The sequence below is a fragment of the Misgurnus anguillicaudatus genome, chromosome 10 (genome assembly GCF_027580225.2).
Source record: "Misgurnus anguillicaudatus chromosome 10, ASM2758022v2, whole genome shotgun sequence".
Classification (NCBI taxonomy): Eukaryota; Metazoa; Chordata; class Actinopteri; order Cypriniformes; family Cobitidae; genus Misgurnus; species Misgurnus anguillicaudatus.
Genome location: NC_073346.2, coordinates 27876315 through 27895481, shown reverse-complemented (window position 1 = coordinate 27895481; position 19167 = coordinate 27876315). Strand labels below are relative to the sequence as shown.

Here is a 19167-nt window from a genome sequence, read left to right as displayed (position 1 = left end):
CAAGAAAATTGTCATTGAATGTGTTTTGATAAAAGAAGTAAAAAAAAAATGGTCATAAACTGTCACTGCAGCAGTACCCTTTTGTCCTAATATATACAAATTATAGGGACTGAACATTTGGTACCAATATGCACATCTTAAATACGAATATGAACTCTTTAGCAGCAAAGGTGTAGTTTTTAGAAGGGTACACTGTAAAAAATATGCTGTAATTTTGCAGCTGGTTGCCAGTAACTTACTGTAGAAGATAAATACTGAAAATATTTCATGTTCATTTAACTTTGAATAAACTGTTGCCACTAAATAACATAAATGTAAAATCTACAGTAAGTTACTGGCATTTAGTTGCCAGTAATACCCAGTAATACTGTAATTTCTACAGAATTTTTTTACAGTGTAGCTACCACCCAGTGACAGCGTGGATCATATTTACCACTTTTTTTAACAGTATATAAACATCTAAACCACGAACACAGCCATAGATTTCTGATACCTTAATTAATATGAATCTACATAATTTCTACACGCATTCTCCATTTCCTGTCATTTCTCCCTTGTGGCGTTTCACTTTCTCCATACTACTTTAAAGTAGGCAAATTATCCAACAAAATATCTGATATAACACACTCACCCTAATGTCATTCCAATCCCGCACGACTGACTGCCTTCTGTTGAACACTAAAGGAAACATCACACAGAATGTTGAGACTGAGTCATCATTAACTTTCATTATAATGGAAATCACAGCTGTAACTTTATTTAAAATATTGTCTCATGTGCTCCACGGGAGTAAATTAAGTCATGGAGGTTTGGAAAAACATATGCATGAGTAAATGACTGAACACTCGCTTTTGGATGAACTCCCTTTAAATTTGCATCAGGGATAACACTTAACTTAAACGGCCAAAAAAATTAAAAGGAAAAAACTAAAAAGAAATACACAAGCAGTTAATACAGCTTAACATGATACGCCTTGAAATCATATTACCCAGACTAACAGTAACAGCGTACAATACACAAATGATATTAACACTTTAATCCTAAACTCTCCATACACCGTCACAAAAAGCTCTATCTACTTGTTTGTACAAATACTTTATTACACACCATAAAAATGCACAAAAAGCACACTGTGCCTCATGACTAAAACGCAAGGCTTTTCGTTAGACCAAAATTGAGCATATTATTGCATTAGGTCTAAGCAAAGATGGCGAAAGGCTGAAAATGGCTCAGGGTTTTGTAAAACACTGATTATTTGATTTGAATTTGTGCAAGACAGAAAACAAAGCATCTTCTGAAAGACGTTCGCTTTTCTTTCCATCCAAACAGTGTAGGCTGATTGGTCTTTACACGAACTTGAGCCTCGTCTGCTATGCAAAAATAAAAAAACTACAATACAAAGTCTTGCACAGGCCTATTCTCATCTGTTGATATAGATAGAATATTTCCTGAGAGGATCCTGAGAATCGCAACAGTTCTTTAAAACACCGTGATGCTGTAAGTAACAGAAAAGTAAATATATTTGCTGGTGGCAGATGCACTGCGCTCAGTGCAGTGGAATAAAGCCCACGTCTGGAGCGTCGCTTAGTATAAGTGGACTGTCATTAAAGGTGTATGAGGGGCTTGGTTGAGGCAACATGGATTTATTGGTGTGAAGAGCAGCCCGTTTGCTCCCTCTTTGGGGGCAGGACATGTCTATGGGACGTCGGGGCTGGCGGCCAGTGAAGCCGGCGGGGGGAGATACAGTGATGGAGATGGTACGGAGTACACTTTCTTGATGCACCGGGATGGTTTTGAGTGTTCCCGGAGCACAGGTGCTCTGGATCACGGAGGAATGCGCCACGGATTCTATAAACTCCTTTGTGCCTTGTGTGCACTGTGAAGAGAAGGCAAAAAATGAGTCAGATCCAAAAGAAGATTACAACTATAAATATATTTTTGTGGTACTTCAAAGCATTTATGTTAGATGACACAGCAATAAAACACAGAGCATGAGAAGCTGGCAAGAGAGGAGGAAAAGAAAGTAGGTTAGTTGAATAAATCGTATAATACTGAGATGATGTAGTATGAATGGGTTAATGGAATGGGGAAATCTCATTCCCTCAGGATGATATAGCATGTGTTAAGGATCTCCATGGATGAGAAGTGAATGAAGACTTTTTAAAAATGAGGATGAACATTCATCACCACAGATGGACGAGCGGAACATCTGTCCGCGATAAGTACAGCGCAATGAGCATTATCTCTAAAGCCCACGACCCCAGTCAACAGAAACCTCAGAGAATGGTTGACAACGACGAGATAAGCATGGAAAAGTCATGATGATATGGTAATTAGGAAACAATGACATAATGTCGGAAAAACTAATGACCATTACAAGATGAGGCAAAAACAGATGTCAGCTAACACACTCAACTCACCAGGAGCAAAATGGGAACAGTGAGCAGAAAACGAACCATTTCCTCAACTCATGATTGTGGTTTCAAGCAAAGAAATGAAAGTTTAAATGAAAAGCAGAATGAAGCCCAACGGAGCCATAAGGGGGCTACGGCATGCAAGCAGTCCTGTGACGCACCCTTACCATCAAACTTCACAGAGATGAAGGGGCCTTCAGGCAGTGCATGAGAGCGCAAACTCCTGACAGTTCTCCTCCTGTGTGAGGTTTATATCTTAAAACATCAGCGCTTGATACAAGTACATCACAAATAAAACACAATGATAGGATTGAAACTGGGATTTTAATATGCGTTTAATTTTGAAAGTGAAAATTTCATATTTTTTAAACACTATCTCTGTGTGTGAGGCATGAATACTCTGCATGCTCCCTCTAGCTTTGTGATTGACACGTTTGAATGTATGCACGCAGGAACACAAACATTTAAAAAAAAAAAATCAGTGTTTAAATAAAAACTTCCCAAAACCAGACTAACAAACAATCTCTCAATGATTCGTCTTAACAATGTACAACAAAACTGTAATGAGTGAATAACACACACACACACACACACACACACACACACAACAAAACTGTGTAATTGAGAAGTTAACTTCAGTCATAATCATTTGTCAACAAATACTGCTCTTGATAGTAACACAATTTTCAAACTTATGATACAAATTTAAAGTATCACTTTGCAAAAAACATTGAAATAAATAAAATGAAAAAGAAATTCAATCGAATAAACCAAAATGAAAAATGTTTTGCATTGTATGATGGTTTAATAATCATCTTGTTATGCTAATAGTATTTTTCGAAAGCCAAAACGCTGTATCCTCTATAGTCCAGTGGGTGGCGTTCTTACCATGTTTGTGTCATTTTTGGCCTTGAAAGGAGGCAGTTCAGTATCAGAGGTGACTGTCTGAGGTGTGTCGTCAGAAGGCACAAAGCCTCTTCTGTCAATCAGGCTGCAGAACAAGGTAACAGGAAAAATGAGATATTCTGGATTAAATGAAGCTCATTTAGTAGCATTTTTTGCACAATGCTTATCATCACCAAATGATAAAAAAAAGGTAACATGCTTAAAGGGATAGGCCAGCCAAATATCAAAATTACCCCATGATTTACCCCGAGATGCATATGTCCATCATCTTTCAGACGAGCATATTTGGAGTTATTTTAGTAAATGTCCTTGTTCTTTTAAGCTTTATAAATGGTTAAAAAACAGGGATTAGAGAACAACTTCTAACTTTAAACCTCAAGTAATGCATTCATCCTTTTACAAAGGTAATCCACAGGCGCTTTTCCATTGCATAGTACCCCACGGTTTGGTTTGGATCAGTTTACTTTTGTGAGCTTTTCCACTGGGTGCAGTACGTAGTACCTGATACTTTTTTTTGTACCACCTCGGTTGGGGTTTCAAGCAACCCGCGCTGATACCAAAACGTGACGTGATCTACAGTGTATCACTGATTGGTCTGAGAGAATCATCACTACCAGCGTCATCGCTATAATGTAAAAAATTAGCTTTACCTTAGTGCTAGCTTGCATTGTCTTGAACAAACATGTTGTCATCTATGCTCTGCTATAAGTTCCCAAACTTCCTTTTAGCGATGAAAAACATACACAGGTTGAGAATCAGGAACACCATACCAATTTTTCCAGCCTTGCAGTTTGTGGCAGCAAATTCGCGACGCTCACGTTCTTATATATGCAACTTCAATGAGGCTTAGCGGAGCGCGTCGACCGACGCCACAGGTGTTTGTACAGAAACTGTCATGTGAGACAGAGTTGGTGATAAACACGATGTGCAAACATCTATTTGTGGTGGTCAATTTTAATTTTGTGGCGTACTGAAAAATAAATGAATGTATAGGAATGTATAACAACGCTCTCACTTGTATGATGTCACTGCAGTAGGCAGCGCAAATATAACGACACGCCTATAATCCCTCCCACTGCGAAGTGTTACTGAACTCGATGGAAAAGCTAACCAAGCCAAACTGAGGTGAGCTGACCCGACCCAAACCAAACCGTGGGGTACTATGCAATGGAAAAGCGCCACAATAGGTTAATAAAGGTCTTCTGCATGTGATCAATGCAATTGTTTACGAAAAATATTCGTATACATAAACCATAACAACTAGCTTCCAGTAAAGATGAGTTTTAGTGTAGTAAGGTTGGTTGCCATGGGTACGTTACGCAGTGACTCTCGTGAATCGTGGGAGTCTAAGATTGCATCGTTACCGGAAGCTAGTTATTGTATTTTATAAAGTTTATAATATGGATATTTATCTTACAGTATCACATGGATTACCTGGAAAAAACCTTTAATAACCCCTTGGAGTCGTGTGGATTACTTTTGTAGGATGGATGCACTTTTTTGGCCTTTTGAAGTTGTTCCCTGTTCCCTCCCATTACAAGCTTGAAAAAGCAAGGACATTTACTAAAATAACTTAAAACGTGTTCGTCTGAAAGATGATGGACATGTGTTTCTCAGATTGCTTGAGGGTGAGTACATCATGGGATAATTTTCATATTTGGCTAAAGTATCGCTTTAAGTGAATGAATGTGGCCAGTTTATAAACCTTAGATGTCAAACTGCAGTCTTTTGAGGGCCACGTACACTTCAACAGACCTGCCTGTGATGTTTTAGTAATCCTAAAAATCTTTTTCAGATGGTTGAGTATGATGTACTGGATAAGTGTTAGAGCTAAAACATGCAGAAAGATGGCCCTATTACTGCAGTTGACACCATCATAGTAACAAACTTGCTAATATATTACCAATAGTTGGATACAATATTAGTATGGGGAACAATCTGACACGCAAAGCTGGTAAATAATTTCATTACACCTGGTTGTTAAGTCTGACGTCACGCACCGTTTCCGGGTGCTAACGCTCACAGATGTCAGAGAAATAACAAAAAATCATGGCTATAATACACTCGTATCAATGAAAAACTACCAAAAACACCCGCTCCTAATTTTTATCATCATAACAAAATCCGAGATGACCAGACATGGATTTATGGACGTGGATTTTTATGAATTATTAATATATTGCCGTCTTTGATTCTGGGAGCCTGAGAGACTGCAGTTTACACGTGAGTTTATAAAATTTTCGCTTAAATGACAAGTTCGGTATTTTACACTTAAAGCCCTGTTTTCAGATTGTTTATGATGAAATAAAACGTTTTTGACTGAAATTTGGACATATGATGCTGGGCCGAGAATTTTCGGGTGTTTCTTGTATCACCTCCCACCTCTTTAATGGCTGTATAGGTGCACTGGAACACCGAGTGGTCAGGGGTATTCACTTGTATGCTCACACAAAAATCGCTGCAAAAAATGCTTTCCAACAGGTTTTATCATAATTTTTGTCCAACTCCATTGACTTGTATTAGATATGCTGTGAGGTATGGTATTACTCCGCGCTGGGAACCTTGTTTATGTTCTTGCAATTGGCACTGGTGGATTATCGCCACCAACTGGGCTGGAGTGTCTACTATTCAAGCTCTCAACGGAAGAATATACGGGTGTGAGGCGTTTGGAAAAATAGGTCCACAAGTTTACAACGAATGGTAATGAACTTTACTTCCGGTTTTGTTTTTTTTAATGGTCTGACTAGTTGCTAAACTGATCTCTTGAACAAATGCCTCGTCGAAAACAACAAATGTTTTGGTTTCCTAGGTAATCTATGTGTTGTTGTTTTTTGCTTGTTATATAAATAAACTACGTTTAAAGAACATTGTTGTTATTTATTTTTAGCGGAGTTTACCGGAAATTACGTGCGGACCGCGATAGCCACTTGTTTATGTTGTTAATGCTGAAACGGTCTATAGAGGTGGGAGGTGATACAATAAACACCCGAAAATTCCCAGGCCAGCATCATATGTCCAAATTTCAGTCAAAACAGTTCTATTTCATCATAAACAATCTGAAAACAGGGCTTTAAGTGTACAATACTGAACTTGTCCTTTAAATGTGTGATATGAATAAATAGTGCACACAATCGGCTGTTTAAATAATATCCTCTATTGAAATGAGTGGAGGTTTGGACCCGGAAACAGTATCCCTTACGTCATTACTTAACAACCAGATATGTTTATATTTGACTGCTAAACTCAATATTAAGTTAATCACATAAACTGGCTTTTGAATAGAAGATGTCTGCACATGCAATACTGACCTAGGTGGCAAAGGGCCACAAAGCACTACACAGCAATTAGTGAAGATGTTGTTATAGCTGTAAGGATTTCCCGATTCTTCCCCTCTTTTACTGGACCAAGAGCCTTTGATCTGCAACCATTAAAACAAAAAGTCTGTTGTTCATTTTAACTGTATAAAACTTAACATGATACATTTTTGATGAAATCACAGACTATACTACTGTAATTAATTATGAGGTTTTTATGCTTTTACACTGTTGACTTAATAATGATGATATTTACATCTTCGTTGGTCGTCAGATTGGATGCCACCAGATAAGTATGGAAACCTGACAGACCCAGAATGGACCAGATGGAGAAGAAGCAAATGACTAGTTCAGCAACAGTGCAGGTGGGGTTAAGGGTGCAAATCAGCTGTAAATATATGTTAGCATACAATAAAGAAACAATAGTAACAGTACAATTTTGAGTCAAGAGTCATCTGGCAAATTTTATCCCAGCAAACAGTCGTTTCAACCAACTAAATGAACCAAAAGTATTTTTCTGATGTCACGCAGCCAGGTTAATAAACTTTATAAAATTGCTGACTTTGAGGTGTTTGTAGTGGTCATTTGTGGACTCAAGCTACTTTGTTAAGAAACACTATATGCCTGCAGACATGCATTCTTCTACAAAGCGATAAATACAAACATTCAAGACAGCAAAGGCATCGAGCAGTTTTGTTTAGACAAACAGTGAGGTTTTTTACTACAGGTAACCCTGGACTATATAACACAAACACAGTAGGCCGCCATTGTTGTTATGTTTATACTCCTGCATGTCTACAGACTGAATTAACATACACATGGCGTCACTGTTATCACAAAACACACTTTTTTTGAGGACTCCAAAATGCCATTGTCATGTAAGGACTTCAACATAGTCCCAGAGGGGTGGTCTGTGGGCAAGACCCTCTTCTTTTTTAACAGAAGAAGGAAATGCCGGGATTAAATTGATTAAACTTATATTATGTTATGAGGCCATTTGACAGACATGTCAAACAACCAATCACATTTTGTTTCGTCTAGCACCACGTTTCGACTTTTTGACTCCACCAACTCCCTCAAGCAAAACTCTGGACGTCTTTTAGAGATCTATGCCTTGATCTTTGCATATTTTTGAGAATCCAATGTTTAGCTGATCATGATAACTGCTCATTATTACTCAAGTAAACACAACTGCTGCTCTTCCTTGATCCAACTCTTTGTTTCCCGGAGGACCGAAAATAATCGCGACACTCTCGTCTTCCGGAAATCCGGTATAATTTAACAAATCAGAAGATGACTTTGATATTCCTGAAGTTTTTCCAGTTAAGTGTGCCATATGCATCAGACGTTTAGCCAGTGGCGGCTCGTGACTGCTCATCCGAGGGGCCCCAATTCAGAATATGTGTTCGTGTTCGAGTGTCATGTGTGTTGCTTGCGTTTTCAAAATATGCGTTTGTTGCGTCATGTGAACCATGTGCATCACGTGTTCTGCCAAAACAAGTGCCTGCCGCACACGCGTGAAAACCGTTCGTGTCAAAAGAGACGTTCACGTTCACAAAATACACGGTAAACTAACAGTAATTAACAGTAAACTCTGATTACGCATGAGATTATGCGAGTATATGGCAAACGCGACAGTCTCTTTTATCACAAACCCTTTAGACGCGTCTGCAGCAGGCACTTACCCCGACAAGACACGTGATGCACATAGGACCACTCGACACGCAGAACACATATTTTGAAAAATAGAACCACACACATGACGGGCTACATACATGTGACGAACTTTGTACTCGGTACTATGTACATTACATTAGATTAAATCAATAGGCAGAGAGTAGAAGATGCACACCTGTAATGTTGTTGTAAGGTGTGTTTGTAAACTCTACATAAATTCCAGTCCTAATGTAACCAAGTACCGGCTTAATCTAAACCCTGTCCGGAAAACTGCCCCAAAAACTTTAGTTGAAAACGTTGTATTAACAGTCCTTTAAAATGCTGTACCTCAAGAAAACTTTTGGCAAGCTGACAAGGCAGCAGGGTGTGGTGAGCTGATTACAGATGAAAAGGATTAGAACAAAGGCAAATCCTATAGCAATGGGTCTGTAAACAGATAGTGAACACTTTTAGTCTTGCTTTTGTGTGTTTTCAGGGATGGGTGGTGTAGAAAACAAGCATGTAAAGGAAAAGAGACATGAATAAAGCAGAAAAGGATATCTGGCTGGACTCTTTTGTATTGCCTGGATGATACCGTTCTCACGATTTGATCCTGTTGACAAAAATGACACAACAGTAAACACAGCTGCCAGAAAAGTGTACATAGAAATCTTGAAAACTTTTTAAACATTTCTAAGAAAGTCATTTAAAACATTAAAAAAAGTACTGCTGTCTTTCCATGAGCTCATTCATGCCTGTATATCTAAAAGCAGTTTCAGTGACGCACAAATACTGCCGGTTTTTGCTTCGAGATCATATTTATAGGTTTTCTAGATTCTCAACCATTGTTATTCATAAGTTTGAATGCAAATTTCCCCCACTAACAACTTGTTAAAACGCAATTTACGCAATAAGAATTGGTATTAAGATCCATTTTGCAGCAATTTGGTCACAGACAGACACCTAACAAGTACAGGAGTTAATGAAGTCCAAAATGTTTTGTAATCATGTCACTTTATCTACATTCAAAGGTATTAAAAAAAAACACAGGACCACTCTACACGTCTTGTGTAAATTTTAAATTGATATAATTTGTTGTGGACAACAAAGAGTTGCCATGTACATTAAACTTTGTGGGTCACATGTGACATTAAAGTGCGGTGTTATGCTATTTAGCTTTTTTAATGAAATGCAAAAAAAAAAAAAACACACAAATACAAATACAAACCAAAATGTGTTAGATTTTTGGTTTAGCTAATCAGAACACTTTGTCTAGTAATCATTCTGCATGCTGACAGGGCAGCACAAATATGGGTAGCAGGGAGGTCAAGCATGTGTGAATACCACTTTCACACCATCTTATACAAGCATAAACTCAAAAATTCACTGATTGGGTGTATTAAAAATGTTCCGTTTGAGATGATCTGTAATTAATATGAGATGTAAAGTCAAAGCTTCTCTGTGTGCATGTGTAGGGCCCTCTCCTTGGGATCCTATAGAGGGTATGCACATGACGTCATCTTCAGTGAAAGTGATTACGGTTATGCCCACTGAGTGGCAAAAGACAGAGCGGCATAAATGAGTGTACAGTGTGAAATCAGCCGAAAACACAGGGAAAAGCGTCTAAATGGGAAACAGCTGTTGTGCACTTGACTGTACTAACAGATTAACAAGAATTCAGAGCTACCGTTTTACAGACTGCCAAAAAACACCGAAAGGAGAAGTAAATTGATCGTTCATGCCAACGTCCACAGACCACAGGTGGGTTGACAAGTTGCCAGGGTCACTATCAAGCAGAGGTTTTACTTTCTACTTAAAAGTATTTTTTTCAAGTATTTTTATTTTAGTACACAATTTTAACGTAATTAGGTATTACATAAATTTTTTTATATGCAATATACGCATTTTATATGCATACACAGTATGATTATATGCTTTAGAATGTAGTGAAGTAAAATTTTCCCCAATATAAACACCCTAATGGTTGGAAAATGTAACTAATGTAACAAAGTATGTCCACCTCTGCTATCAAGTCCAACTAAATTCAATTTAAGCTGATAATAGTCAGTTTTACTGGCATTTTCACAGCAGTCGCTATTAAAACCAGCCATTTCGTTGAACGTTTGCCACTCAACAGGGCGAGTTCCGGCATGGTCACATGGAAAATCGACGTCAATGCATACCCTCTATTACTAGTGGTAACAGTCGCATTAGAAACCCGTTCATCTCAACTAATCATTTGTGATCAGATCAACTGAGAAAAATCAAAATATAACGTGTAAAAAAGGTCACAATCAAAAACTGGAGTGATCTGTGTGATGCAGCAATTTAAAAGAAAAAACAGCTATTAAAAAAAACGCACTTCATCTGCAAACACTTAAAGGGCCCATATTTTGTGGCTAAAAGCACATTACTTTGTGTATTTGGTGTAATACAATGTGTTGTAAATAAAACCTTACCGCTGGTTTCTTAATGTTTACTCAATCGGAAGGCCAAACAAAGTAGTTTGCCTTTCGCAGGAGAAAACACAGCGTCTACTCGACATGGAGGAAGCAACAATACTACAGCACGATTGAAAGTTTCACCCTCCATCTTTGCGTGTACATTAGGGCGATGTTATGCAAACGTTCAAACCAGTATGACGTCTAACTCCATGGGCGTGTTTTAATGGATGATTGGATGAGGCTTCACTTTTAAAGGGGACATTTCACAAGACTTTAAGATGTCAAATAAATCTTTGGTGTCCCCAGAGTACATATGTGAAGTTTAAGCTCAAAATACCATATAGATCATTTATTATGGCATATTAAAATTGCCACTTTGTAGGTGTGAGCAAAAATTTTCTGTTTTAGGTGTGTCCTTTCATATACAAATGAGCTGATCTCTGCACTAAATGGCAGTGCCGTTGTTGGATAGCGCAGATTAAGGGATGGTATTATCCCCTTCTGACATCACAAGGGGAGCCAAATTTCAATGAGCTACTTTTACATGCTTGCAGGGAATGGTTTACCAAAACTAAGTTACTGGGGATTTTTTTCACATTTTCTCGATTGATAGAAGCACTGTGAACCCAATTATAGAACTTAAACATGGAAAGTCAGATTTTCATGATATGTCCCCTTTAAAAAGAAGATCTCTTTGGATTTAAAACTTTTAATTTTCGCAACTTTACAGATCTTTTATGTGCACAGACATCATTTAACACTCTAAAAACAAAGGGAAACATGAAATCGGGTCATATGACTCCTTTAAATGGAGCATGTTGAACAGCAATTGTTAAAGAGTAACTAAACCCTAAACTAGGGCTGTCAAAATGGCTGAACAAGTACATTCGAAATTCGTCCTTGAAAAATAATAAAATTCGAATTATATTCGAATTATAAAGAGCTACTTTATCTTGGAGAAAATACTCCTAAAAGCCCACAAGAGGGCGCAGCACAAAGCCCCAATAATATAAACAAATCATGCACAGCATATTTTTGGTTAAAACGAATGTTATAAACACTAATAAATTAAAGATAATTTCTTAAATTCATATGCAAAGGAACAAAAGTGCACATAGATATCTGGAAGTGCAAAATGCCTCAACAGCCAGCGTGTATAGGCTATTAACACAAACATAGTCAAGAAACTATCCATGTATACATTTACAAATTATTTTATGTACCGTACATTAATTAAATTTAAAAAGAAAATTACAGAGCCTCAGTTAATACAGAACACAACAGTGTCTTAATGAAATCAAAATTAACCAGTATATTTGTGCACCTGTAAATGTACAAAACGAATGCCATACATAGACAATGCATATTAATATAGGCCATTTTATATAATATATAAGTAGATAAATGTACGTGTTTCTAATAAAGTATGAAAACGAATGAATCTTTATTTAAGCCAAAATAAGTGGGAAAGATCATTAGTCATTTAAATTTTGTCAAGCTTAAACGCGATTCACAACAACTGATATTATATTTTGAATGTTCCTTGGTTGAAAATATGTAGAAATATAAGCGAGTAATAAAGTACAGAACAGAAATGTTTAACTTACGTGCAGAGCGAAGCCGTTAATAAAGCAGACTCTCCGTAATTAGAAACGTACTGAAACAGTCGAGTTGGCAGATGATCATCATGTTTATATTTCACGCAGATAATGTTGATGAAAAACTTGCATATCAAATGTCCAGGTGAAAGTCAAGTTTCCAGTCAGTCATAAAAATAAAGCCACCGCGGCGCTACATTGCAACTCTCTCATATGCGTTGTGGACTCTGTAGATGCACATATGGTTTTAATGTTGCTAAACAAGCAGCTGCATTATGGCACTTTCGTGTTGATCAGTTATTTTAAACTTTAAAACTGCATTTAGAACCAGACGACACTAATTCTGTCATCTCAGCTAGTTTCACTTTGCGGTTGAATTCCAGTTGATGCTTCAAAAACCAAAGAAGCATCACACAGCCCTTTTAATACGTATTCTGTCCGACTCGTAATCCCCACTGTCTTTTCTTGCTATTTTTCAAATGAATAACGCTGGCTTGCTCCGCATAGTTGGCTGAGCCGCTAACGCTCTGTATAACAATCCGCGTCAGTTACGTCATCATAACGTTGCGTGAGCTTCCTGACACAGATAAATTCGAATGCAAAGTTTTACGTTCGAATATGCATATTTTTTTTACATTCGACGAATATTCGAAATTCGAATTTAAATTTGACAGCCCTACCCTAAACCAACTTTTTTTAGTTAATGATCTGTAAGAATGATGCTTTATTAGTGCTGTTCATTGATTTTATTAAGTTTTTAGACATTTGGATATAAAGTGTATTCAATACTACAATATATGGTGTAAAAATGTCTGAGTGCTGCCCTCTTCAGGTTGAACGGTGGCTACTGCAGTTGAATTTTCCTATTGGATGTTGGGTCCAAAAAGTAACTTGTGACGTAAGCAGGTTCAAACTCACCACGCCCTTGTTACGATCTCACCACGAGCTTAGTTCGTCCCCTCTATCTCCGTTGGGATCTGCCCACATTTCTTGCATTTTTCAAATATTAACAGTGGGCGGAGTCAGGCTCTTACCAGGGGTTTAGTTACGCTTTAAATGTATTATTTGCTGAAACTTTGTAACTTTCTTTAGCCCTTCTTTTATTATTGCCTCTTTAAGATCACTTCATTGTTTTCCTAATTTTTGTCAGTGTGGATTAAAGCATCAGCTAAAAGCTCAAAGGTAAATGTAACAAGTAAAAAAGGGACTTATTGTGGTGTAGAAAGCATTGTGTAAACAAACTTACGCAGTGTGAGGTGAGTGATCACGCAGCCAAAGATGAAGGATGTCAGAAAGGACAGTGACACTATGAAGGTGTAAAAAAAACGATAGTTGCGCTTCCCAACACAGTTTCCCACCCAAGGACAGTGGTGGTCAAATCGCTCTGCAAGGGGAACAGAGAGTGGACATTTCATCAACAGTGTCACTTGCAGGAAATGACTGTGCGTTTCCATATAATCAGTCATTTAGGAAGTGATCTGTTTTAAGTTGATTACATCATCACAGCAGCCACAATATGGTATGCAGCCTTTAAATGCAGAAATGCTTTGTTACATATGGAGATGTTGTCTTACCCACACAGTTGTCACACAGACTGCAATGGGATGTCCGGGGCGGACGAAACATCTTGCAAGTGAAACAGTACTTCAGTTTGACCATCTGGTCATTTATAAGAATCTCTTTCGTGCGAGGAGGTGGACGATATGTTGATGATCCAGAATTATCTAAAAACAAAATACACATAAAAAGTAAGTTAAATGTATACACAGCCAAGAAATAATATATGAACATACTGCCTTAACATTTTAACTATACTGCAAAATGATCTGTCCATACACCAAAATTTTTCCAAACAGTGCCTTATCGATTTGTCTCTCAAGGTCTGCAGCCTCATCTGGCAAAGCCCTTGGTAATATCCCTGGATCTATAAAACTGGTTTGAAGGAGGGCGATAACCACAAATACAAATAACACCCCACCAATGACTGGAATTAAGATGGTAAGGTTCTCCACCAGATAGGGGCAACTGTAATAAAACAGACACAAAGTGAAAAACATGCACAAACCTAACACCATAAATGACAGTAAACTTGTGTGTTTGTCAAAACAAGAGTCAATTTTGTTAATAACCATGTGTACTAACTGAAAAGCAACTGTTACAGAGCTACATGAACTGGTGGAGATGTCTCTACTGTGAACACTGCTGTGTTTGTGTGTGTTTACAGTACACAGTGTACTCACTCGAATGTAAAAAATAAGCCACTGGTGATAAAAATAAGGCCGATGGTCAGAGGAAGCACACCGCATTGCCTCCCCATCATAAGACGTCCATCACAATAAAACCGATTTTTTCCAGGGAAAACTTCCCATTTCCTTCGAAGGCGCTGGGAGCCTTTTCTCCCACAGGACAGGGTGGAGGTCCGGGTGGTAGATGCTTTCAGTGCCCGGGGGTCTATTTGTTGGTACTCACAGTTGTTCATTGTAAGAAACCGTAATCGACAGCAATTAATGAAGAAGACTGTCGCTCCTAATTCAATACAGTTTAAGCTAACTTGTTAGAAGCAAAATCGTAAAATAAGGTAGCCCGGCTCGGGGTGGTAAAATGTCAACTATTTAAAGGACACACAGCTACCAAAACAAGTTAGCTCCAGAGTCTCTCAATGCATTAGTTTGCCCCAAAATATCCACTTTGGGGAATATACCGACGAATTCATTATATTTTCATGACGTCGTGAGGTGTTCAAGCATTATAAAATATGAATCGTCGTGATAAGCTAACACCGAAGTCAAAAAGCTAAGCTAATACGATTGATGTTCCTCACGCGCTGCTCAACCGTCTTTCGAACGACTTCTCACGTAACCCAACCGCCCGTCTTCCTTGGATATTTATTGATCCAACCGTAACGAATATGTCCTGAATATAAATTGCCTTATTTTGTTGTGAATGCTGATTTCACACCCCGTTGATCGACGGTTGCAACACAATAATGTTTACCACAGTGAAATCACTTCCTTAGCAGCGGATTACCTGAGAAAAACGACCAATAAGTTAAAAGGAGAGCGTCACCTTAGTTGACCAATTAAATCAGTTTTTGAAATGCTATGCTCCGCCTATTGTTCGGCTCATGTTCAACACGCGGCATGCGCAGACTGTTCGGCATATGACATCAAAGTATCGCGAGAGTGATTCGAAAGCTAGTATGAATAGGCTTCTTCGACTTCCTGCGTCGCCGAAAGAACCGACAACCGGATGACGTCAAAGTTCCGCGAGAGAGATTCGCGACATCGTACAGAGTAGTTTGCTTTTAAATCGCTCTCGCGGAACTTTGACGTCGTCTGGCTGTCGGTTCTTGCAGCGCAGCATGAAGTCGAACATGCCTATCAGCTTTGCATTGTGCTGAATTATTTTTATGTCTTTCGGAACAAACGGCTGTTCAGGATGTAGAAAGGACCACGTATGGGTATGAACTGACATGAAAAACGAAAACATTTGGAAATATACAATATCATACAGCAATTGTAAACTATCACTTTCACACAGCACTTATTACAAGTTGGGCCCACAAGATGGTGATATAAACAAATAAACTAAGACATAGGTTGACTGAGGTGAACTTCTCGGCTTAACTGTAACATAATAATCTAACAAAAAGCATAATACTCAAGCACAGAAATCGTTGCATTGAATTAGCAAAAATCAAAGTTTTTGCCACATCAGCAAATATTTGGTTTGATAGTGGTAAAAGAAAAAATATTTAAATAGGGTCAAACAAGGATATTTAATACTTCATAGGAATAGCAGCTGCCTCAATATTTGTCAACAAGTATAGTATTATTTAAATACATTGGAATGTAACTCACTTTAATTTGGTACAGCAAAGATATTAAGTCCAGGGAAGGAAGTTACAGTGTAGAGCCAGACCTAAAAACCAATACGATATAAAATACCCCAGGATGCAGCGTGTACATAGGGAGCAAGTGTTCCAGTGCATCAAAAGGTAAACAATTTGATTATTTTTACACATCCAGTCACAAATCGTTACGCCATGTTTTAAGTGATCCTTGTGCTGTTGTCTTTGGTCAGAATTGAACAGAGTCTCAACTTGCAGTAGAGGTTCATACTGAAAAAGCAGATGTGCACTGATCCAAAACAATACAGGTGAGGAGGACGCAAGAAATCTTGTCAACACCTGAGATGACAATAAAAAAAACATGTTGAAATGATGTTTAAGTGCATTTGTCCTATTAAAAAAGCCATGTCAATTTTAAGTTTCTTACCTGAACATGCATGCAGAATACTCCAAACAGAAGCAAGACAGAACTGTGCACAACATAAACAAAGACTCTTGGATTATAAAAAACTTGTGTCTTTTTGCCTTTTCTTTTGTCTCCCAACCCCAGATGCATACAGAACGCCGGGTTAGCCATTATGTATGTATACGAGGCAGCAAATCCCAGAGTAGCAACAGGCAGTGCTAGGATGAAGTTGGGTATTTGCTTTAATTGGAAGTATCGAAGGAATCCTACATCCCAATAAACATCTTGGATGTAGGAATACAATAGTGGAATTCTCCACTGGCACCAGCTCGGTGTTGGAGATGATGCGTCAGGCACACGGTATCCTTTATCTTGTGCCAGATTAAGCAGAACAGGAGGAACCTGCTTATGAGTAACAGTTGGATGGCAGAATGTTTGGTAGCCATAAAACTGAAACAGACAAAACGGTAATGCCACAAGAGCTACATAAACTGATCCTGTCAGCAAAAACTGAATAAGTGCCCAGGCATACTGACAATATCTACTGCTTCCTGTAGTTCCTTTGCTTATAGTCCGGATATGTGCAAAACCCCTTTGCAGGATGAGATACAACAGAAATCCAGCATTCACAAGCCCGTTGGCACGAACACCAGTAGCAAATCCCAGCAGAAGACAAGCTCCAGGAGTGAACCCTTTCTCTAGAAACCAGAGGCCTGCGAAGGTCAGACCTGCAAAAAAGGTCTCGGAGTAGCCAGCTACCATAAAAACGTTGGCTGGTGTGAGACAGTACATTAGGGCTGTGATGAGGGCATATTTTCTGTCTTGTAGCACCAAACGAGTGAGTTTGTATAGTGCCACAGCACTCAGGACAAAAACAATGCTGTTACCTATAGCTACTGCCACAAGTAAACGTCCATGCATTGTGAGCAATCCACAGAGAGGCCAAAGCACAATATTTGCCAGTAATCGCAGGAATAGAGGAAACAGAGGAAAGAATGCAAAGTTGTGTTCATATAAATAGCCTCGTTCTGCAATGAAAAGAAAATGCTCGGCATCCCAGTGACTAAGACCACCAAGCAATGTTTCAATGGCCGGATCAAGAAGGAGAGGGGTTTCTGTCCTTGGTGGACTGAAGGCATCTGCCACATGGTCCGGAACAGCCACATTTAGTACAGCCTTCAAAAACACAAACATACAATATTTTCATATAAAGAATCCTAATTAATTTTGTGCAAAAAAAAAAAAAAGTTTACAATCACGTACTGTAGGCACGCTTATCTCTATACCAAATCAATATAGTTATACATTTCATATTGAACTCTACTTTTCTGGAAAAGCAGATATTTTTATCAATACTTCATGCGTAATTTTATTATAACAATTCATCCGTCATCCATAAGCCATAACCCACTTATGGATGACGGATACTTACCTGTAAAGAAAGAGAAAGCAGTCGGGTGAAGGTGGCAAACCTTACAACTGTCCATGTGTCTTGATTTATAAAATAGTTTGAAGTCGGCATATTTTGATAAAAACTTAAAATATAGCGAAATGCGTAATTACATCAATATGATCTTGCGTTTCAGATAACTGTTAACTCGGATTTAGAATATTTCCCACATCAAACCCGGAAATAGTTAAGTAAACAAAGGTATTTTGTCATTAAAACAGTACCGTTTGATTTTGTATTGTAATTTTGTAACATCAAAACATTTAACGTGTGTAACATTAAAAAGCGCCGTTCCGAATATAATTTACGGGTTGAGGTGGGAAATATCCTAAATCCGAGTTGTCTGAAACGTAGCATTGGTGTAAACGAGTAGGCATGATTAGTAATCCATTATTGAAACAAATAGTCTACACACAGTTAAGGTCGCGATATGGTTTCATTACTGCAGATTTTAATAAACAAAATTGCGTTAGCAAACCAATATTAGAAGAACTGCATATCCACATTTTACTCATTTATCGCAGTGGTGCGGACGAATCAAGCGCTACACGAACTTCCGGGATGCTGTTCTGAAAATGTCAAAATAAAAGTCCCCCACCAGGTAAAGACTATGGGGAGGTTTCCCTGGCAGGGTTTAGATTAATCCAGTACTAGGCCTTATTTATATTAAGACATTTAGGATTTTTTTTAAGCATACCTTACAAAAAACACTACAGGTGTGCATCTGGAGATAAAACTATATGTTAAAATTAGTCAGGGCAAGGTTTTTTTTTTAATAAAAGCAGCTCAAACATTTATTTCAGGCGCAGTTTCCTGGACAGGGATTCGACTAGTCCTAGACTAAAATACATGTAAGAGCTGTCCAAACTGAAAAAAAATGGACTAACATATCTTAAAATACATCAGTGCCCTTTGTTTTGCCTGAAAATGCACACAAGTAATGGTTTTTAGTAAGGCATATTTGTTCAAACTAATTATATTTCCTAATTAAGGAAATTAAACTAAGGCCTAGTCCTGGTTTAAGATAATCTCTGTCCGAGAAACCACCCCTTAGTCTGTGACTAGGATAAACCCTGTCCGGGAAACGTCCCATATGTATATAAAAATATATATACTAAGCTATTTTTGA

At 38.1% G+C, this 19167-nt stretch overlaps 2 protein-coding genes across 6 annotated transcripts in view; both read right to left on the bottom strand.

Annotated features, from left to right (window-relative positions):
• The window catches only part of zdhhc18a (zDHHC palmitoyltransferase 18a), a 72464-nt gene extending 57025 nt beyond the window's left edge, over nucleotides 1-15439 (bottom strand). Inside the window, exons 1-10 of one of the 4 annotated variants that reach the window (XM_073872288.1) lie at nucleotides 14573-15429; nucleotides 14198-14357; nucleotides 13907-14057; nucleotides 13579-13716; nucleotides 8852-8903; nucleotides 6891-6993; nucleotides 6629-6738; nucleotides 3303-3405; nucleotides 2582-2652; nucleotides 1736-1876 (exon numbers count right to left, since the gene is read on the bottom strand). In XM_073872288.1, the coding sequence (XP_073728389.1) occupies nucleotides 2611-2652; nucleotides 3303-3405; nucleotides 6629-6738; nucleotides 6891-6993; nucleotides 8852-8903; nucleotides 13579-13716; nucleotides 13907-14057; nucleotides 14198-14357; nucleotides 14573-14811 (1098 nt within the window). In that variant the 5' untranslated portion in view covers nucleotides 14812-15429 and the 3' untranslated portion in view covers nucleotides 1736-1876; nucleotides 2582-2610. Of the gene's footprint in view, nucleotides 1-631; nucleotides 679-719; nucleotides 1877-2581; nucleotides 2653-3302; nucleotides 3406-6628; nucleotides 6739-6890; nucleotides 6994-8851; nucleotides 8904-13578; nucleotides 13717-13906; nucleotides 14058-14197; nucleotides 14358-14572 lie in introns of those variants that run through there. The other 3 variants (XM_073872286.1, XM_073872287.1, XM_073872285.1) reach the window with 3 other exon arrangements.
• Nucleotides 15440-16176: 737 nt separating this feature from the next.
• On the bottom strand, nucleotides 16177-18657 carry pigv (phosphatidylinositol glycan anchor biosynthesis, class V). 2 transcript variants are annotated; one of them, XM_055210541.2, is made up of 3 exons: nucleotides 18021-18657; nucleotides 16610-17764; nucleotides 16177-16521 (listed from the first exon to the last, which is right to left on the bottom strand). In XM_055210541.2, exons 1-3 carry the CDS (start codon nucleotides 18108-18110, stop codon nucleotides 16216-16218), a joined length of 1551 nt encoding a protein of 516 aa, XP_055066516.2. In that variant the 5' UTR covers nucleotides 18111-18657; the 3' UTR covers nucleotides 16177-16215. The 2 variants fall into 2 exon arrangements, with proteins under 2 accessions (XP_055066516.2, XP_055066517.2); XM_055210542.2 differs by having other exon boundaries at nucleotides 18550-18602.
• Between the last annotated feature and the right edge of the window lie 510 nt (nucleotides 18658-19167).